Below are 23,058 nucleotides of genomic sequence, written 5' to 3' on the forward strand. Positions count from 1 at the left end.
TTGAACCACAGTTTATCTAAGAAGTAAACTCCTGGACTGAGTTTTTATAGTGGCTGAATTTTTAAAATGCCACATTGAATTCCTATCAAATGAAACTCTTGCTCAACACCATTGTCTAAGGAAACACTTGTCTAGAAAGTCCAGTTGGATTCCTCAGTGTGGTTGTGATAGTCATAGACAGCATGGCGTCAGGCTTCCTGTCCACACGTGTATCTCTTGATTTCTCTCAGTGTTCTTCAGCGCTTCTTCACTGAAGGATCTGTTGATACCCTGGTTTCATGCACTAACCCCCTTTCCTATTCAAAGTCTATCCACTTTTAATATCTACCCCCACGGCCCCTTGGTTACAAAGCCTCCTCTAGTTTGGGAAACATGTATTTGATATTATGTATTACTCTTGTATCCATGATCCAGGTGCTTCTCCCACTCCCATCCTTAAATTTTATTGCATGTGTATTCATAGTTAATATATTTGTGTATATATTTGCAATGTATTATCTTCTTCACAATAAATTTGAACCCACCATGGTAATGATTGTCATTATTTTTCCCCTGAAAAGAAACAGGGCAACAGACCTAATCAGGCAGAGAGTTGGGAGACAGGTCTTTGCGTGGCTGCGTGGAAACATGCCTAAGTATTAGCCCAGGGGATCGATTCATGTTTCTGCAATGTTGGCATTCATCCAGTTTTTCTACAGAAAGGAACCAATGGAATGACTCACTATTGCAGAGTGGAGATATCATCTTAGTTCAGACAATTAGAGCTAGGGAGCTCAGTGAACTCCACACACTGTAGAGATGACTGCTCAGTTTGCATGCCCAGCAGTGACAATCTCAGAACGAAGGCACGAAGGGTTCCTTTTAAGTCCATGTTGGAAGACTGAAGGTCCAGTGTCACGGTAGCATGGCAGCATAGCAGCAGCAGGGTAGGTGTGTTCACCAGCAGAGAAAGAAGGCAAACAGACATAAGGCAACTTCGCCTGCTTTGGGGGAGGGTCTACCATCTTCCACTTCTCCTTAAAGGAAAGAATCTTCCATACACTTGTATAGGCATTTCTCTTAACTGACTGCAGGCTAACCAAGTTGACAACCAAACTCAAACTACACAGGCTCTCCAAGAAAGGGAATCTCAAGTGAAGAGCGAAATTCAAACACTTTCATACATTTCTTTAGAAAGGGAAAAATAATCACGTATGCCAAGTATTAAAAGCTTAAAAATACCAATTAACACAGAACCCTATTACATTTAACTTCCTGATCAAGCTTTATGATATTTCCTTCCTACCATTTTAAAATTTTATTTATTGATTGATTGGTTTTGATTTTTCGAGACAGGGTTTCTCTGTGTAGCTTTGGAGCCTGTCCTGGAACTCACTCTCTAGACCAGGCTGGCCTCGAACTCACTCTGCCTCCTGAGTGCTTGGATTAAAGGCATGTACCACCACCACCCAGCTCTTTCTTGGCAATTTAAAGAGTGATTATTACTTGTAAACAACATATGTAATACATGTCTACATGGGTACGTACACTGTGTGCAGGTGCTAGAGGACAGAAGAAGGAATCAGGTCCCTTGGAGCTGGAGAGAGAAATGACTGTGAGTTGCCCAACATAGGTGTTGGGAACCAAACGTGGGTCCTCTACGAGAGCAGTTAGTACTTTTAATGGCTGAGCCATCTCTCCAACCCCCTCTATCATTTTTAAATACAAACACCCAGTTTTCATACTTCATGTGTTAATGATTTTTCTACTTTTACTGTATGAATAAGATACATTTCTTCAGAAAGGTATATCAGTATTTCTCCTAGTGGCTGACGGTTTTAGGAAGTAGCTATTATTAGGAAGGGCACACATCTGACTTCCTCCCTGCTGGAGGCTCAGACAGTATGGTGGAGATAAGACTTCCCAGCAGCCCTGCTCCCTTAGACTCTTCTGCCTGGCCTGCTGAGTTGTCCCACTGTGTGATGTGGTAGGGAGGTGTGGGATAGGAGGAGCTTAGGATGCAATGTGTTTGCATCCTTAGGGTTACCAGCCAGTCTAGATCCTCCAAGACATGAGGTGGGGTCAGGCTGTCATTGGGAGGTGGGCAGATGGAAGGAAATGTTGATGGTATGCTTGTCACTAAATCAGGATGACTTTTAGTCAAAGTGTGAGCATCACTGTGGGCAACCTGCACACCTCTGCAGCAGGCCTGTATGGGGGCTGCAACCTAAATGCCCGGGTGCCTTGGCGAATCTGCCTCCATCTGAAGTACACATACTGCATGCCCTCCAGGATGCTGTGGCGAATCTGCCTCTGCCTGAAGTACACATACTGCTTGCACTCCAGGATGCTATGGTGAATCTGCCTCTGCCTGAAGTACACAGTGACTGCATGCCCTCCAGGATGCTGTGGCGAATCTGTCTCTGTCTGAAGTTCATATGCATACACTTTTATTTTCCTCTTTCCCTGACAGATAGTTTCTAAGTCATTCTCAGAACTAATTGTAAATGTTCTTTTGGCATATGTACTTTGGCTCAGGAGTAATTCTGCATCTACTTCCTTCAACCCTCTGCTCTAACTTTTGCTAAAAGGGAGTTTTAAATGTGTCTTACCCAAGCAAACTTATACTTACTGCTTCATTATTGTATTAGATTGTCTTGCCGTAAGAGTGCCCATTTCCTCCATTCATGAACGTAGCTGTGTGGCTGTTTTCCCCAGGAATAAAGACCACTTTATCCCAACTGCTGGGTCTAAGGGTTGTTAGACCCCCTAACAACCCCCTAAAGATTCCTCTTCCCGCTTCCCCAAGAAGACACACACTTTTCAGGGCCCACTTTCTTCCAGTGCACCTTGAGGGTGAGAGAGGGAAGAGCATGGATGCTCACCAAATGTTTCATCCTGTCTCCTAAAGTGGAAGAGTGCTCAAGGGCCCTCTCAGCTTCAGAGTGTGTTTTAGCTATTTTCCCTTCTCCTGCACCGACGGTCCTGAAGCCAGGTCCATTGTACAGCATGTGCAAAAATGTGCTCCGGAAACCAGAAATGCCATCCATTTTGTAAAAAGCACAAACAAATCTCGTTAATAATAGCTTTTCTGGGAATGATGGTGTAGGTCATTTAGAATATGCGACCCTGTTTCAGAAACGTCCAGACCAAAGTACAAAATGCTGCTTGCGTTCAGGAGAGCAGGGGCTCGGCGTGCTCGGGAATGCGGTAATTGCTCGCTGTCCGGTGTTAGCTGGGACCAACAAGGCAAAGCAATGGAGTTCCTGTGCTGTTCTTCTTTCCTGTGCTTTCTGTCCTTTCCCTCGCAGTGTCTCCCTGGCTTGTCTTTTTGGAACTCATGGTTTTAGGCCATTGTACTATGTTTTCACTCCCCCCATTCCTTAAGCTGCCAAGACCTATTCATGTCCGCTGGAACCTGTTCTTTTGGGTCCTAGTTGTCGTCTTCAGAGCATATTTTGACTTCCATTTTTAAGAATTTATGTTAACTTATCAAGTATTTTCTTTACCTACAAAGCCAAATAAATTACTTTTCTCCTTTGGTTTATGAATACAGCTGATGGCATGAGATGTCTCAGATACTCAGGGATAAAAATCTATTTAGCCCATTTTCATTGTTCACTCGACTTACTTCTGGGTGAAATTGGCTCCCCCTCCCGCCCCTGAACAGTTTTCTCTTGATTCTTTCAATTGATCAGCATGAACATAAGCTTAAAATACCCTAAATAAAAATGATAACCTTGGAATGCACTTATGCCTTCCTTTCTTCACACTTTGTCTCCCATGGCAACCACCCATGCCCTTTGTTTCCTGTTGTTGTTGTTGTAGTAAGTATTCATGGATAAGTCAGTAGGGCCTCACATTAGAGCCAAGGATGGAGCACATGAGGAATGTTTTTTGTCTTTATAATATGGTATCTGTTATAGTGGCTGTGATGGTTTTATGAGTGTATATAATTACCAGAATGCTGCATAAGTATGCGACAATCTTGTTGTCAGAGGTTTCTGTCCTGCCCGGTTCCCGCAATCATTAAGTCCCCCCAAAAATTACACAGAGGTCTACATTATTTATAAACTGATTGTCCCATTAGCTCAGACTTCTTATTAACTTTTATAACTTATATTAGCCCATTATTCTTGTCTATGTTAGCCACGTGGCTCAGTACCTTATTCAGTGAGGCAGTCACATCTTACTTCTTCTGTGGCTGGGTCACAACTGCAGAATGTGTCCTCTTCCCAGAATTCTCCTGTTCTCATTGCCCCTCCTCCGCTTTCTGCCTGGTTGCCCTGCCTATACTTCCTGCCTGGCTACTGGCCAATCAGTGTTTATTTAAAATATAATTGACAGGATACAGACTATTGTCCCACAGCACAATCTAAGTACCCTTAACCTCTGCACCATCTCCCCAGCCCCAGTTCTTACATTTTCTAAGGTCTGACACGAGAGTGCTTTGCTCACCTTCTCCCCAATGAGCACTGGTTAAGGTAGGATGCTGATGTTGAAGCTGAATTTCTTGGTCTTGTACAACATCATCAGGCCTCTCTGCTGTTTGCCTTTAAGCAACTGGCTGTGAACACACATATCCTTTAAATTGCTTATTGTTTATTTACCCCTTTTATCTTCTTTCAGTGTGAATGCTTGTTCTTTGTTGTTTTTTTTTTTGTTTTTTTTTTTTTTCTTCCTTGAAGTTTCCTATTATGGATTTTTGGTTTCTTCATCTTTTCCATTCTTTCTGTTTCCTTCGGAACTCCTTTTAGGTGATATATTATAATTTTTAGCCCTCTCCCATAATTTCCATCTTTCTTCCCACGCAGAATGCCTTGGCACAATTTCTTCTGCCTTTGTGAGGGTTTGAATAAAGTGCTTTTAGTGTATCTCTGGAGTGAGATATCCTAACGACTATTTCTGGACAGTTGGTTAAGTTTTGTTGTTATGTTTTTCTAAAGAATCTGTCCGGGGTGTCTGGCCACAGAATTGGTTTAGGTGGAATTTTTCAAGAACACTTATGAAAGTAGCTTTTGAAAACATTTCTGATAAATATCAAAAAATAAAATAAACCTAGACAAGCCCACTTATCATATGCCTCCTGTGTATGCTGTCTATTGTAAATGACAAACTATCTAAAGTGTTTTATATTTATTTTATATCAATTTAAAGTAAATTTTTGTTTAGTTGTTGTTTATTGGATAGTGCTTACAACTGTGCGGATCCAAACCTTATGCTTGTTACTGGGTACTTCAGTCTTACATGGGTAATGTTTATCCTGGAAATAATTTTGTTAACAGAGCAGCTGATCTAGTTTTCATCATTCCCAAGAGCCTTAGCTTATTTTATTAATACATGTGCATATGCCCATGTATCTTTATGTGAAGTGATATTTTAAAAGCATGAAAAATCTTAACTTGTCACTTATTTTTGCTGTTTTATGATGGACTGTAAGATTTAAAATCATGTCCCAGTCTATTTTCTGTTGCTATCGCAACATCCCTAAGGCTGAACACCGCTAAAGAAAAGAGGTATATTTGACTCACTGTTCTAGAGCTGAAAGTGCAAAACCAAGTGGCCTTATTAACTTGGCCTTGGTGACGGGGCCACTTGGGTTGTATGTGGCTTCACCATGGTGAAAGTGCACACAAGAAGGATAGGGCACATGGTGAAACCGGAAGCCAGGCTGACTTTTTCATAAGGACTTACTCTAATGGGAACTGGGTAGGTTTCCTATAGAACCCCACTAATCCTTCCCAAGGGCAACTAGACAACAGTTATTGCTAAATTGCCAGTGTAAGGTGCGCCAAGACATCCAAAGACACGACTTTCTCGGTTGTGTTCAAATGAGGATGGAATAAGGGATCAGCAGGAGCCAGACATTGCCAGCAAGCCAAATATTTGTCCATCAAGAGGGTGTTTGGTGCGTCAGAGGCATCAGCCACCTAGTTTGGTAATGAAGCTGAGTTGGGTTGCAGCCAACCCCGTTCATCATCTGCTCCTGCTTTCAAGCAGTAGTGGATATTGATGTAATTCGGACCAAAAGTATAAAACTTTAGTAGGAGCTACTTCTTGCCTGGCCCTTGGTGGAAAATGACTCTGATTTGTACTGCAGTTACAGCATGGCCACTGTATCGCCCTCCATTGCGCTGTTAGGAAAATGACTCCCTGCTTTGTGAACACAGTGGTCGGGTGCACATGTCCTCGCTCAGGTGACTTTCCCAAGGTCACACTATTTCAGATGTCAGCAATAAGCCAACATCTTATAGAATTTTCAAGCTAGGATCAGAATGACACTTTGCTATGAAGACTTGCAGTATAGAAAGAAACAGCCCATGTGTGTTATTTCACATCCCGTAACACGTACAAGCTTCTCACTCCTCTCTGGTCTGCTCTTCCAATAGCCACTTACTTGCCGTGCACAGTTTCCAATCGAGCTCTCTGTTCCAGGTTGTCTGTCATTTGCAGGTTACCATGCCTGGATCAAACAGACAGAATAGAATAAGCTCCTGTTATTAAGGAATGGGAAAGGTGTGGTCCTTAGCAAAAAGACTACAGTCAGAACACTTTCCCAGATAAAGAACAGCAGGAGAAGCGAGGAGAAGTTAATCAGGCACTACTGAGGTATAGGTCAGAAAGTAAAGACAAGGGTTCATTGAGGGTGACTGGGAAGACCTAGTAAAGACAAGGGTTGACAGAGGCTGACTGGGAAGACCTTGATGCCTCTGGAGTCTTCCCTGCTTATGCTTTCCATGTGGGTCAGGTGACTTAGGTTTTGAGTGCAACTATCAGCCATAGGTGTAAACAAGGCTCAGCCTTTCTAGTCCTTGCACACGCAAGCTTAATATATGAACTATAGTTGGAAGGGAAGGCTAATGCCAGAGCCACGTGGACACTGGGTCAAGACTGCACAGAAACACGGCATTGCCCACACACCTCTAGTATCTTGTTTTATGTCCCAATAAATATTAGTTTTTTTTTCCTTTTAAGAATGATACATTATCATTATACAGGATGACAAGATGGGTGGGTAGGTGACGCTACTTGCTGACAAGCCTGATGACCTAAGTTTGATCGTAGAAACCCAAGTGGTGGAAAGAGACAGGGAACCTTACAATTTGTTCCCTGACTTCCAAACATGCACTATGGCATGTGCATAGTGCATGCATAGACACACACACAGATACACACACACAGAGACACATACACAGAAACACACAGAAACACACACAGAGATACATGTAGACACAGGGACACACGCACACAGATATGCACAGACACACATAGGCATACACACACGATGTAAAAATAAGGCTAATAATCTGTGCATAATTTACAGCAAATATTTACACATTAGGAAGCATCTTTAAAGTATAAAAATCAAGATAATTAATTGTGATAAATTATATTATATTAACCAAAGATATTAACATTTTTATCGGCAAGTTCAATTAATATATATCAATTTTAAGTCTAGGAAGACTGTCTACATTTGATGTATTTTGAGTTTGAATATTTTAGTGAAATGGAGTTCAATGGGGATGTTTTACCATCACATGTTCCTGTACTTTGATTTAGTAAATAAACACAATTTTGTTATTTAGGAAATGTGTAGATGGTGTTCCAATTAATTATTTTGAAGAACAAACCTAAGATCTATTTGAAGCCTGCAGATGTAGCTGTTACTGTAAATTAGATCATCACCTGGTAGCTATTTGAGTCTACGTATTTGGATGTCTCTAACTCTAATTGCTATGGCCCTGAAGTTTGTTAGATCTGGGACACAGTGAGGAAGACAGGGTTTTGGTCTTTGGATTCAACAAACCTGGTCTCTAGTTTGGGTAGTCATGAGGCCAGATCAGGTTTCCCAAATACTCTCAGGACTGTTTGATGTGATGTGTGTGTTAGAGCATCTCCTTTCTAAACATCAGGTCCTTCTCTCTTTGTCCCCGAGTTGCCCGCGTGTGTTTTGATTGTCATCCTTTACCCTGGTTGTGTTCCAGAAGGCGTTCTGCATGGATGGCAGCTGGAAGCCCATCGCCATAGCCAGCTCTTCACCACTTAAGCAATTACCTGGGCATTAAGTAATGAAAATTTTGGTAAGGAAAAAGCAGACAAAAATAGCATATTTCTTAAAAGGTCACCCTCATCTCAACTAGATTTTATAATAAATGGTATGATTATTCTCTAAACATCTCTGGCTTGGACAGACATCTGTTTTCCCACGGTTTGTCTTTATTTTAAAGATAAGTAATGTGTGTTTTTGAACAAGACTAACAGTCCGCCCGTTCTCTCCATGCCATTGGTAATGCATTATTTTACTTGGCTCAGTCTCTCTTGTTCTCTGAGTGTCTGTTTACCACAGAAGTTATGCCTTTGAGGGCAAGGTCTGGTGTTATGCATCTTTTCAGCAGAGACTAAATAGAACACAGTCTTCTGGTAGCTGAGCTATTGGCTGACATTATTCTCTGTAACTATAAAAAGCTTTGAAAATACTAAAGAGTCAGGTCAAAGAATCAATTCTGGGTTTGTCTCAGACAAACAAGTTTCTAATTAACTAGGAAAAGCTTTTATGTCAGGGCCGTTTTAGTGGGAAAGGATACACTTCTTGAGACAGGGTCTCATCACTATGTAGCCCTGGGTAGCCTGGAATTCACAATATAGACCAGGTTCGACCTCAGGATTTCATGTCCTCTCTCTCTAGTGCCAGGATTGATGGCATGCACTATCTGGCCCAAATAACCTTTACTGGTTTCATCATTTCTATCCAGTTTTTCTCCATGTGATAATAATATGTTTTGATTTCCATATACTTTCATGGACTTAATGTACAATTAGTGGCTTGCTATTGGTTCATAGTCTTAATCTGGGCTGCATGTACTGTGCTAAGAATGTCAGTTTATCATTGACCTTCAGCTGGAGAAATATCTGCTGGAGAGTCTGGAGATTAGAGTAAAGCAGAAGATTCACTGAACTTTCACTGTTTCTGATAAAGATTATTGATTGTGAAAAGGTAGCGCTACAATTTTGCACCTAAAATATGACAAAATGCAGTCTTACATGTTTGCACCTAGAGATATTTCACCTTATCATCTGCAATTATGTTTTCCAGAAACCATATATGAGGAATACATCCATCTCGTGCTACTTGTGTTTCCTGCTAAACAGTCATTTCCTAACTGAGGCTGGCATTCATGTCTTCATTTTGGGGTAATTTCCTCTTTAATTATAACTGTTACCATGTCAACAGCACGCTCATTTGTCCTTGAATTTCTTCCTGTTGGAACGTCACTGTGTTCTGTTTGCTAGTGTAGAGGTCTTCACCATTCAGGGTTGGACATGCCGGTGACTGTGGGGATGCTTAGGGAACTTAACTAACTGAGGATTTCTGTACCTTGGCAGTATTCCATGTGTATATTCTATCCCCCAAAGCAATCTAGCTTCTTGCTATAAATATCCCATTTACTGATATCATGCATGTGAATTGTTCCCCTTAAACAGACTCTCATTGGCCGACATACTTTGTTCATGACCCTTCTGTGAATAACTGTGTTTCCTGAGGCTTTATGAATCACTTCACCATCACTTCATCAATGTGTCTTTTATTCTGGATATTAAATTTCAGTTTTAATCAAAGAGAATAAACTTGTGATCATCCATCTTATATTAAGTCTTCAGTGACTCTGAAATAGTCCTAGCGTCAGAATAGTGTGAGCACACTGAAAGAGGCGTAGTTACCAAGCTGTAAGGGACATTTCCTCTCACAATTGTCACATGGAAAAGATTAGTGCTTAAGGGTTTACACTTACTAGCCCCCAAACTCTCATGAAACTTGTACTTCAAGAACATTTATTGAGCATGCCACACATCCGATGCTCTTCCTATTTCACTGTGACCAACTGCATGTGGTTACAAATGATCTAATTAGCCTTTTTCTAATCCTCAAGGTTGGACAGTCCTCCTCGAATTGGCTCAGAGTATCAAAGTTGTACTGTATATTTGATGTTTCTATTCATCCACTGAGCGGTTGAGTGCAGAGACAGAAAAAAAACCTGGCCTTTTCCCCCGAGTGGGAATATAAATGAACTTGGCCATGCTCTTGCTTAGATACTCAGTCGGACAACAGCATCCTCTCTCAAACGCCTGTCTTTGTGCTCTCTTCCAGCTGTGCCAGTGTAGGTCTCCCTAAAACAGAGGCCAACTGGAGGGATGTGCTAAGTGATCTAGAATATATTGAATCTCTTATTAAAGTGAGTATTCATTTTCCTTTTCTTTTTGTTTAAAGTTCATATTTGATATCTCTTATTTGTATAGTGATTTTTATTCTGAGAATTTCATACATGAATATAGTAAAATACAATCATTTCTACTCCCCATTTCGCTCATCTTAAGTTCCTCTCTTCTATCTCCCCACTGTGTCCATGTCCTACGTTGTATATTTTTTTCTTGATTTTTGATGACCCACTAAGTCCAATTAGTGTTGCCGTATGTACATGGCTATGTGGCCTTCCACAGGAACACAGGAAAATAAGAGTGAAAATGCCATCAAAAGAGAGTAATTCTCCCTCCCCCAGTAGCTACTAAGTTCCAACAGGTCCCATGGAAGCAGAGCCAGGAGAGCGCATCCCCGTCTCCAAGCTCATCTTGGCAGACTAGATCTTGTGTAGGGAACAACATGCTGTGAGCTCATGCATGTGGCAGCCATGTCATATCCGGAAGACAGTGTTTCACTGTACTCCTCTTCACCCTCTGGCTTTCAGATTTCTCTGCCTCCTTTTCGTCAGCATGCTCTGAGCCTTGGCAGGACAAGGAGTATGGCTGATGAAGGTATCTCATTTAGTTCAGGGTAATTGATTTCTTCTTGGTAGCACTTTGACTAATTATACCTCAGCACGGGTTGCTTCCCACTGGAAAAAAAAGTCTCTGTGGCCAAGGTTGGTAGGATACCAAGCCTGTGATTACAACCATAGATATATAAAAGGTAATTGGATAGCATGGCCATTAAGAAAATATCAGTAGCAGGTTCTACCCTAAGGTGTATGACCTACCAGACATGGGCTTTTGATCAGGGTTTTAGTTCCAGGCATGAGGTTTCTTAAAATCTGTTAGTTATCCAAAATAGTCTTGCCACAGCCATATCGTGCATGGCTGGTTGCTATTGTGGTATGTAGGAGTCAGTGCAGGAAAGATAATTGATGTCATTTTTCCCCAGAAGAACATATGATGGCTATAAGGTATGTGTCTCTTATGTTTTGCTTTAAGTTCCCATGACATAATACCATTTGAAATAATACTTGTGAAGAAACACATGAACTTTGCAAAACCTTCTAAGGCATTTCTTTCAAGTTCGAATTATTGTGAAAACTTATACCTTTATCAAAGTTAAGAGCCTGTGGCTAGACAGGCCCTAGACTCTGGTGAAGAACTTGTTACTATCATTCTGCTAAATGTATAGCATGAAAATGACGCCTAATGACTTGTCATTAAACCCATAGAGTAGCGCATTCCCAACCCTCATGGGAGAAGCTTCTTTTGTGGTAAATGGTGATTACTACAGAGATCCACAACTGGTCAAGGAATAGAGCGTGAGAGACAACAGAATGCTTGGCCCTAAACACAACATCTGTATGATGCACCCTCTTCCCCATAGGATTCTTTGAAGAAGAGTTATTGGAAAAATTGTAAGAGTCCGAGGCAGGAAAATGACTATAAGGAAACAATGTTTTTCAACACAACAGAGCAGCTATCCATAGGAACTGATAGCAGTTATGATAGCATCCTCAAGACCCACACAATCCCAAGCCAAATAAAATCCCAGCCATAAGGGCAGAGGTTGACATGAAGTTCACTCCAAGCTGAGGAAATACTAGCAATTAGTAGTTGCTGAGAGCGGGAGAATGGGTTTTCTTTAAGGGTGGGTTCTGGAGGGTCATCCAGCTCCAGTGCAGGGTCTCACACCTAGCAACAGTATATGGGCGGCACTTCATGGGGAAAGGAAAAAGAAAAAAAAAGATGAAGACACAAAGCTGGGTGGATAGGAAGGGGGTGCGGACATGGAGGGAGTTAGAAGAAGAGTAAATTTCATAAAAGAATACAAAATTTCCAAGGAATTACTAAAGGATTCAAAAGTCAATGCAATTTCTAAGTAATGCAACTAAGGAGCTCCATTCCTCACAAATCAGAAACGCTCCTTCCTTATCTGGAAAGCAGATTCCATGAAGGGGACCCAACATGACATTAGCTCTGGAATGACATACCTTTTCTGGGCATTGTAGATGTTCTTCTCCTGCCTAGAGGCAACAGGTGTCCTAGGAGCAGGCTCTACTGAGGCTATTCAGGAAAGTCAGGAATATCATTCTAACTGACAGTGCTGGGGGTATGTGTTGTCCCCATGGGCCAGTGTTTTCCAACAGAAGCCAGGGAACCTAGTCTGAAGAAGTGAGGAATACAATGGAAGGTCTGTAGAGGTCCTGAACACTAAGATGCTGTTAGGATCATAGCTCACAGTAGCAATTCAGACTGCAGGCAAAACATCTCAACAGGTGACCGACTGCATATTCAAATAGAGTACTTAAGTAGGACAAGAATTGCCCAATATAATAGCTATCATACCCAGCTACAAGGAAAAAATCATTAATCATACCAAGAAGAAGGAAGTCACAATCAAGACCATTATGAGTCTTAAATTAGTATCAAGTAAAGCCAATATGATGAGAAATATAACTGCTAATTCCAAGAGCAACATTAATGACAAAAGAAAATTCATGAAGAAGAAATATTGATTCTTAATATATATGCACTGAGCAACAGAGTCTCAGAATTCGTGATACAAAAATTTAACAGCTCATCTCTGTGAGTTCGAGACCAGCCTGGTCTACAGAGCTAGTTCCAGGACAGGCTCCAAAACCACAGAGAAACCCTGTCTCGAAAAACCAAAAAAAAAAAAAAAAAAAAAAAATTTAACAGCTCAAAGGAAAAACAAATTTATGATTACAGTTGTAGATTTCACTGTCTCCAGCCCAATAACTAACTAAACTATTAATCAAAAGATAGAAACCATGAGTCACAAACTAATAGGATTTACTTTATGCATGAAACATTCTACTCAATGGCATCAGAACAAACTTTCAGTAATTCTCATAGAATGGGTACCAAGACTAAATAAATACATTCTCAGCCACAAAGTCAGGTTCATGAAACTCACCAAAACTGATCATTCAGAAAGTATGCTTAAAACACAATAGAATCAAAATGTAGATGAAAAAAATGAAAAAAAAATACATCAGTGAAGTTCCCCAAATTTACAAGTTACATAATATATTTCTAAATAGCAGAGGGGTTGAAGACTGATTCTCAAATATAGGAAAAAATGCATAAAACTGAGTAAAATGAAGTCCCATCTATTAAGATGTGAGCTGCTAAGGATGAGGAAACTTAAAAATTAGATCAATATGCTAGAAATGAGGGAAAGTGCTAAGATCAAAGCAGCAACCTAAGTTACATCTCCCCAAGTTAGAGGAGTCACAGAATAAATTCAACACAAATAGAGGGAGGAAGAGAGTTGATCTCAGAGAAGAAATTAATGAAACTGAGATCAGGAAAGTGGTGGGCAAATCAGTGAAGCAACATCTAACAATAAAAGAGAGGAAAGACAGCGCCAGTGCCAGGGGTGACTGATGGCTCGTGGCATGGAATCTGTGGCAATCAACTTCATTATCATTTCCCTTGCTATCTTGTTATAACTTCAGATTGTGCACCAATGACCTACAGAAAATTGGCCTGTTCTTCAAACACAAACTCCCCAAACATAGCAATAATGAAATTGATGGTTCTAGTAACCATCTATTTAATGAAGTTCCTAGTCTCTTCCAGGGCCTGGGAGGAAGGAAGCCCCTCTCACTCCGCTTGGGAGACTGATCTTACCCTGATGTATAATATGATACCAAGACAAGGGACTCTCATACCCTTAGTATAAAATTCCTCAATTAAAATATTACCATTCAGATCTATCAGTGTATCATATAAAAAGAATATCATCAATATAGGGATTTATTCTAAGTATGCAAACATTTTCATTATTTGAAGATCAATCAATCAATCCAACCTGACACATCAGGAGCCTAAAAAGAAAATCATATCAATTGATTTAGAAAAGACGTGATTAATATAGCACCTCTTGTATAGAATGGATTTCCCTTCCTTAATTACTGTCCACAACCCTTAGTGTGATTGTCTTTTCATACAGGATCTTTAAAGCGCCATTTAAGTTAAAATAGGGTCATTAGGATGATGTGAATCCAATCTGGCCAATGTCCTTAGGAAGATGGAAAACCATGCAGTTACCCACAGGAGGAAGATACCCTGAGGAGATTGAGAGAAAACAAGATGAGCGTTGATGAGGCTACAGAAGACGACTTGGGAGACCATTGCTGGCACAGCCTTCTGAGACTGATTGCCTTCAGAATTTGAGAAAATTACATGTCTTTATTTAAGCTGTCCAACTCATATGAAATTCTAACAGTTTCAGTGAACTGCTATAGAACTAGTTCAAGACAAACTATCTCAGCAGAGAAGACACGGAGGGCATCTTCTACTCCTTGCTAGTGAGTGAAAGACAGCTTTTCCCCAGGACTCAAAACAAATCTCTCACCACTTTTATTCACCATGGGCTTCATTTTGGTGCACCCGTAAAGTCAAGTCTTATCCAGTGACAAAGAAGTAGGATGCCAACCCAAAGAAGCAAACACCCTGAGAGTCCACCATATAGTGAACAAACTGTGTTTAAGAAGGCGAGTAAAGAGGCTTCCTGATGTGGGAATCCAGCTGCTTGTCCTTGTGACAAGATCACAGAACAAATACAAAGATGCCTGGGCCACAGGGTTTAGAAAGGAGAGAAGGGCCAGGTGGTGGTGGCACATGCCTTCAATCTCAGCACTCAGGAGGCAGAGGCAAGTGGATCTTTGTGGTTTGAGACCAGCCTGGTCTATAGAGTGAGTTCCAGGATAGGATCCAAAGCTACACAGAGAAACCCTGTCTCAAAAAAACATAAATAAATAAATAAGAAGAGAAGGATGAGCAGGCAGAGTATGGTTTCTCTGTAACACAATACAACTCCAATGTGTGTTATCAGAATGGTGGATACCTGCCACTGTATCATCAAAGTCCATTATATATGTACACTATAACTTTTCTCTATCACAGTGATAGTGATCAGCGTATCACTACTATAACAAAATACACCGAGATAATTAATTTTAAAACATAAAGGGTTTCTTTTGACTGATGGCTTTAAACCAGTGATTTGGAGCTCTCTGGTGAGGCTGACAGCTTCTAGTGGCAAAGCAAGCTGCTCACATTTTGTCTAGAAAGTGAAATGAAAGAAAATTGAAGAGGTGAAAGTCCTAAAGAGCCCTTAAAAGTCACATCCCGGGGCCCTGTGGTCCTCTCCTGGATACTTTGGCCAGAAGTTTCAGTTCCACCGTGGAACTAAGAGGTTCAGGGGATTAAACACCCAGATTGTAGTAGCTATGTACAAATGTTCACTCATCAAGCATAACAAATGTACCGAATATCTGAAGAATATTACCAGTGGATGGAACTGGAATCGATAAATGTTGGAGGAAGTCACTTGTTTGTCCCAGCCGCCCAGCTAGCTTAGACCTGAAATAATCACACAGAAACTGTATTAATTAAAACACTGCCTGACCCATTAGCTCTAACTTCTTATTTGCTAACTCTTGAATATTAATTTAACCCATCTCCATTAATTTGTGTATCACTATGAGGTTGTTGCCTACCAGCAAAATTTCAGCACGTCTGTCTCCAGTGGCAGATCCATGGCATCTCTCTGACTCTGCCTTCTTCCTCCCAGCTAGTTTTCCCCACCTAGCTCTGTTCCCCTATAGCTCTGTTCCTACTATAGACCCAAAGCAGTTCCTTTATTCATTAACCAATAAAAGCAACAAATAGACAGAAGGGCCTCCCACATCAGATAAAGGAGCAAGAGACATTCTTCTGGTTTTTTCCTATAACACAGTTTCCCAAAGCATTATTTTTTAAAAAGTCAGTTTTATAAGGTTGCATTCTTTATTATTCTAATTCTTTTGCATTCTAGAAATGATAAAAGTATAGGATTGCACAAGAGGGTAAAACTGGTAAAATCTGGTGAAGCAAGGAAAGACCAGCAGGGTGACAGAGAGAAAGGGTCAGAGTGCCTTACTATCTGTTCTCTTGCAACTGCTAGAATTTAAAATTATTGCAAAATACAAAATTAACTTAAGGGCCTGAATTTATTGTTTACGGAAAGTTGTTGTCTTACCTAATCTTTCATATTACCCCCTTTCTCTTTCAGTCTGTCCATATTGATGCCACTTTATACACAGACAGTGACTTCCATGTGAGTATGGTTAGGTTTTCAGAATTGCTGTATTCCAGTTATCCCAAAATGTCACTGAAATAGTTACAATTCTAAAATCTTACTCACAGTGGGTTCTCAGAGTATTTGACCCATGACATTTCTAAGGGATCATTGAATTTGTGGGACTTAGGACAAAGAGCTACATAAATGCTACTTTTGTAATGGTGCCAAATGAAAATGGAAAAAAAAATACCTTTTCATCAATGTCAAACAAAATCTTCTGTTTGTTGCTGTGATGCAGTTAGGTAAGCATAGGATTAGATGCTAGAATTACGCTAAATAATTCAATCTAAATGTCTCCACGGTACCATTATTCCTAGTGCTGTAGTATGTTACCAAATTCAATAACGTATACTGCAGCTTGCTTGAGGGTATCTATGTTGTGTGTTTTGTATGAATCTCTACACTTGTAAGAAGTCCTTTCCTTATTTTCTGTGTGATAAAAATGTAATTCAAATAATGTACTAGAAATTATAAATGACAACTAGCTTTATCAGAATGATGGTTGTTGGCAATTTGTCATGTGGTTCCTTCTTTCACTCTAGACTGTCCCTAAAGCCAAGGGATAGATCTGAAAGACACTGCTTGGAATATGTGAAAGTGAATTTATTTTAAAATGTTAACGAGTCACAATTTAAAGTAGCCTCATAAGAATATCAATGAGTTTTGCCTGAGGGTATGTCTATGGGCTATTTTTCTTAATCTGGTTGACTGTTGTAGGAAGATCCACTCCTAATGTAGCAGTACCACTTCACTGCTGTAGGAAATCCTACAGCCAGTAGCGTTTGAGTTACCCACCCATTTGGGTGTGGCCTCTTAAAGGCTACTGGCTGTCGGATTTCCTACAGCGCTTCACCTGCAGGACACTGGACTGAGGGCAGAGAAGGCCAGATGGGCACATCGGCAGCATCTCTGCCGCTCAGAACTGACCACGTAAGCTCCTCATGCATTGGTCTTCTTGCTGACAGACCATAACTTGGATTTGTGAGCAGGAAAGACATCCTTTCAACCTGAAGTTTTTCTTTATCAAAGTATTTTATCACAGTGACAGAGACAGAAGTGAAACTGGAACTAAAACCAAACTGCCTATTGTATGTTCAAAACCAAACTGCCTACTATGTGTTCAAAACTGTCAAGTGCAACTTCTCTGAGGTGGAAGGTTTGTGCACCCTGCTCTCGGTGTGTTGAGGAGAAGGTGGAGCCTGGAACTCAGACAACTAGATATTCCCCAAACACATGGGTGACCCCTCTGCTGATTTTAGTGTATTTTCTGGTTTTCTCTGCTTTTTTCTTTTGTTTTTTTTTTCCCTCATCAGAAAGCCCTCAATGAACTATTCTGACTATACTTGAGATTCAGGCACACCCTAATATAAATCACTGTTGAATCCCATTAAGTGTTTTCCTTTCTTTAGTTCTATTTATTTATTTATTTATTCATTCATTCATTCATTCATTCTTTTCATTTAGGGTTTTGTAAAGTAACTGTTACAGGAAATATATTTTCCTGTTGCTCACAATCCCTTTCTGGTTTGGCCAGCCCATGAGTAGGTACTGCCTTTGCTTTGATTTTATTTTTATCCCCCTTGAGTTTCTTGGAATTCGTTCTGCAGGGAACTGTCGGGACGGTATGACTGGCAGTTATCTCCCCTTCAAATGTGAGCACACAGTCTGACGCCCAATGTTTCCACAGATGCCCTGTCACTCTTAGACTGCTGTGTCACCCCCAGAGAGCAAGAGGCATGCTCAGTGAGGAATGGTGGCCTTTGACGCCTGTTTTCTTCCGTACAATAGTGCCATCCTTCTTCACTGTTGTTGGTTTTAGTTTTGATTTTAAAACCAAGTGGGAGAAAAGTAGCTTCCTACATAAATAAAATCCTTTACTAGTACATAGACAGAAAACAATTGGGGAAGCAAGTCTTTATTTGGCTTACAATTCCAAGTTATCATTCGTAATTATGGGAAATCATGTCAGGAACTGAAAGCGTCCAGTTAACAGACAAGAACAGAGTCAGGAGAACTTGCTTGCTTGTTGTTAGCTAACTCTCTTCACTGTAGCAACACTCAGGACCTCCTGCATAGGGAATGGTGTCACCTGCAGTCATTTGGGTCTTCCCCCATGAATTAACAATGAAGATGACCCTATAGGAACATGTAGGTTAACCTGTAGATAATTCCTCATTAAGGCTGTCTTCTACGTTGCGTCAGGTTGACAGTTAAAACTAAGGAGTACGGTTATTATGTTTCTTTGTAAGATAACGAGATGAGATTGATTTTTTTAAAAGTTTTATGAATGTGAAAATCAAAAATGGGAAAATTATTTTGCTTGTTTGTTTCAAACTGGCTCTTTGCAATTCTTATTTTTTTAGCCCAGTTGCAAAGTTACTGCAATGAATTGCTTTCTGCTGGAGTTACGGGTTATTTTACATGAGTACAGTAACGTGGACCTTAATGGAACAATAGAAAACGTGATGTTGCTAGCAAACAGCTCTCTGTCTTCTAACAAGGTGAGCTACCCACCCGCCATAGTGAGCTGCATCTGATGGTTTGGGATCATTTGGGATAAGGCATTTATACATAAGCAGATTCTCCTATGGGGACCACAGGAAAGAATCTGATTCCAGCGCAGTGGCCTTCAGAAGTGGAGTCAGAGCTGCCACGCACAGAATCCCAAGTTCGTTGATTCCCTTGGTAAGCAGGCATTTTTGAGTAGTGGCAGCCGGTGTGCTTTAGTGCAAGAGTCGTGCTGGAAAGGCAGGCAGGTGCGTGGGTGCAGTGGGAGACGTCAGTGCAGTCAAGTGTTTAACATCAGAAATGGTAGCTCACATTTACTGGGTTAGTTCTTAGTGTCGCTACTCTGTAGTCTTTAGATTGATAAGGCACGAAATCCTCAAGGTCAGTCTTTGAGAGTAATCTCGCATTTTTTCATGTGTAGCTGTCTTTATGTCTGTTTGAATGTGGATGTGCTTAGAACACCCCGTACTAACCACGGGTCCCAACTTGTGCAGCTAATGGCACAAGAGCTGTGGCTCTGCTCCAGCTTCTGGCTTCTCACCTTCAAAAGTAGTAAAGCATGAAAAATTATAATAATCAAAAGTGTTAATGAGTCAAGTGTTCTTTGGAGCATCCTAGACAGCATGAGCAGGGAGGGTCATGAGAAGCAAATACTACCGACTCTTGTGGTCGGCTGAGGGGTGCGCTGTACAAATGTCCTCAACTGCATGGAATTAGTTGTGGCTCGAATGGCGCAACCATAGGGTGAAACAAGGTGAAACCAAGACACTCTGTCATCAGAGCATGCGCAGTAAAATTATTTCATCTAGTAAGTACTTCAGCACACGGTGCTAAAGCCTGGAGTCCTGGTTATGAAGCAAAGAGGGAAGTGAATTAGTCATTCAGGGAATGAATGAACCAGCCAGTTGGTCATTAAGTACAGTAGCAAGAAAGGAAGCATATATAGGGGAACTAGGGTTCTGGTGTAGGGAAGGACTAGCCAATAGGCTGGTATGTTACACAGAGCTTCAGGAATGAGTGCCGATGACCCTTAGGGAGCATCTTTAGGCAAATACAACTGGACACACAATGATATGGAGATGCTTTGCTCCTCCTCCCTCCCAAATGCTGGGCTGCCTTTAGTGTCTGCTCAGACATCACCTTCTCATTGATGTCAGCTATTTGCATGTGACACGCTTTCTCCATGCCATCACCCTCCATCCCTTTCTCTACACATCCCACACTCTGAAAACCATGTAGTTGTCTGTTAGTCAGCTTCAGAGCATATACGCTTTCTGGGTTTTTGGATGTTTGATTACGATTCTCAAAATATACAGTTCTTACAGATGTTCATCGCTCTGGATACTTACCAAGTGAATCTCTTCATGGTTAAACTACTCCTGTGATATGTTATTACTATTTATTAATGGTGGGAAAGTCAGAAGGTAACTAGGGCAGTATCAGTGCTGAGCTTTAGGCTGCATGTTGGTACCACTCCCAAGGTGACAGCTTGGCATATCTCCTGGAAAAGTGAACAGGACTGCATGCTTGGGAGACCGGTGCAGAATTTCAGCTTACAGTGTCTGTGAGGATCTTTGCTTCCCCTCCGACATGGTTCTCAGGACCAAGTCCAGAGCAGTAGAAGCCTATGACAATGTCTGGCATACAGTCTATGCCTGATGAATATTGGGGAATCTGATCTCTAAGAGCCTAATGGATATGAAACCTAATTTTGATATTTGCTGCCACAGTCTTCACAATTCAGAAGATCTCTAAAAATCTTTATTCATGATTGATACACTTGTAATGTTCTAGTTGTCCCCGAAGCTGTGTTAATGGCATTTGTCTAAGTGGTTCAGATCAACCAATAACATTCAGGTAGCTGTTTGTAATAGGCCTTGTGCTTACTGATGGGAAACAAAAATATATGGTTATCCTTTCTAGAAATGGTTAGAGAATAGTAATATAAAAATACTAAAAGTCTGTGATATATATATATATATGTGTGTACATATAGTCTATATATACACATATGTATATATGTACATATATATGGAGTATAAAGGCAAGTATTCTCTTGGTGTCTCAAGGTCAAGGTCATGGCATTCAAGGCCATTGAAAGATGAGCTAGGTAAGGACACATCACAGAGGTCATGGAGCATTCAGGGAAGTATGGGCTTCAAGATAGAAACAAATAATCCACTGATGGGCTTTAAGCAGGAAGAGCACAGTCTAACATACATGGCCTATGCACTTGCAGAGTTCTTAACCCAACGCTGGTAAAACCAACCTCTATCAAATCTCTTGATTCTTTCTCATAGCTGCTCTTAACTTCATATTAGTTTGACAATGTCTTCATGTCTGAAGACCACATCATGTGTTTCAAAGAGTATAAGAACCCCAACAAAGCAATGCATTCTGCTTGCCGATCTAATTCTTCCTTCTTGCTTGCAGAATATAACAGAATATGGCTGCAAGGAATGTGAAGAACTGGAGGAGAAAAGCTTCAAAGAGTTTTTGCAGAGTTTTAAAAGCATTGTCCAAATGTTCATCAACACTTCGTGATTGTCGCTGATGCTCTCCAGGGTTTCTGTTATTACCACACTGCTCCCTGCTGTGCAGAGGCAGCGCCGCTCTGTGCATCTGAGATCCGCTGGGGAAACAAAGCGGCCGATGAACCACTTGGATCAGATGAACTCCGAGAGTCTACCGGAGGGAAGGAACTCTTCTCAGGCTTCTTTTGTTCCTTTTTAATTTATTACTGCACTTGTACATATTTGTAATATAACAGAAGATGTGGAATAAAGCTCTTTATATGCCTTATCGATTTAGCTTTAACTTAATTCACCTTTTATGGTTAGTTTGTCTTTGGCTGCATGTGCCGTTTGTGTGTGTGTACATGGTTGTCTGTGTGTGTCATGCAGTGCGCACATGTGCAAGTGTGTGGCAGCTGGAGGTTGACCTCTGGTGCCTTGCTTATTTTCTACCTTGTTTTTTTTGTTTGTTTGTTTGTTTGTTTTTGTTTTGTTTTGTTTTGTTTTCGTTTTTTGTTTGTTTTTAAAACTGTGTTTCTTCCTTGACCTTGAGCTCAGTAATTCAGTCAGACTAACTGGCCAGTGAACCCAGAGATCCTCCTGTCTTTATCTCCTCAAAAGTGGGGTTACAGGCAGCTGCCACATACCCAACATTTTACATGGGACCTGCTGATCTGAACCCAGATCATCACGCTTGCCTGGCAAACGTTTGCCCCGTCATGGCAACTCTCTACTCTCTAACTTATCTGTTGCAGAAAATTAAGGGTCATGTTTGTTTGTTTGAGGGTGATCATCCTTCAAGGAAAGTGCACAACGGGACACAGAACGCCGATGTTTACATTAGTGTATCACTTTTCCCAAAGACTGCTATTTTATTCTCGCAATTTTTAAAGCTATACTTGTTGAATTTTTAAAGAGTGCTTATTTGTTGGACTCTGTTTGCTGTGACAAAAATGCAGTTGCTCATAGGTTCTGGGGAGATGGCTCAGAGGTAAGAATATTTCCTGAATAGGCGAGAGAATCCAAGTTTGCATTCCCAGCATCCTTGGAAAACTGATCATGGCCATGCCGACCCTGCGGACGAACAGGACTAGGACTTGTGGGCCACCAGTTTAGCTACAGATACAGTGCAGTGCACCGTCTTAAGATGATCTGGACGCCCCCTTTCCCTACCACCTGTGGTTGCATGAGGGAGCTACCCTCCCCTTTATCAGCTACAGCACTCGAAAAACTGCACCCTACACCTTGCCTGGGCAGCACAATACAGAGCTGCCTATGTTTGCAGAGGCATGGGTGGGTGAGCTGGCCCTCAGGGTGTGAGACTGAGATAGTTGGCCTCATCTCCCTCATCTGCCATGTGGGGGTGAGGGCAAGGGAAAGATATCCTTCCCCCCTTGCCCCTGCCACCTGTAGTGGGCAAGGGAGTTGACCCCTCTCCCTTACCAGCTGCAGCACTGGGGAAAGTGGATCCTGCATCTCACCTGGGCAGCACAGTAGAGCTCTGATGGTCCAGCTGTGAAAGAGTCAACTCTGGGTGTGAAAGGAGACCTGGCCCCATTCCTTGCTTACTGCAACAAGGGCCCAACTAGCTAGGGCAATGCTGGAGAGCTCACCCTGGTGGTGAGAAGGGAGGAAAGCTGGTAGGCAGACCAC

The 23,058-nt window shown here is 41.2% G+C and overlaps 1 protein-coding gene across 6 annotated transcripts in view; it reads left to right on the forward strand.

The window, feature by feature from the left end:
* Window positions 1-21,686, forward strand: part of Il15 (interleukin 15) — a 74,730-nt gene extending 53,044 nt beyond the window's left edge. For all 6 annotated transcript variants that reach the window (XM_057753864.1, XM_057753865.1, XM_057753860.1 and 3 more), the window contains 6 exons: window positions 7,968-8,063; window positions 9,077-9,174; window positions 10,130-10,214; window positions 16,316-16,360; window positions 18,748-18,885; window positions 21,326-21,686. In XM_057753864.1, the coding sequence (XP_057609847.1) occupies window positions 8,052-8,063; window positions 9,077-9,174; window positions 10,130-10,214; window positions 16,316-16,360; window positions 18,748-18,885; window positions 21,326-21,436 (489 nt within the window). In that variant the 5' untranslated portion in view covers window positions 7,968-8,051 and the 3' untranslated portion in view covers window positions 21,437-21,686. The remainder of the gene's footprint in view (window positions 1-7,967; window positions 8,064-9,076; window positions 9,175-10,129; window positions 10,215-16,315; window positions 16,361-18,747; window positions 18,886-21,325) is intronic.
* Window positions 21,687-23,058: the final 1,372 nt, after the last annotated feature.

This window comes from Chionomys nivalis, chromosome 21 (genome assembly GCF_950005125.1).
Source record: "Chionomys nivalis chromosome 21, mChiNiv1.1, whole genome shotgun sequence".
NCBI lineage: Eukaryota > Metazoa > Chordata > Mammalia > Rodentia > Cricetidae > Chionomys > Chionomys nivalis.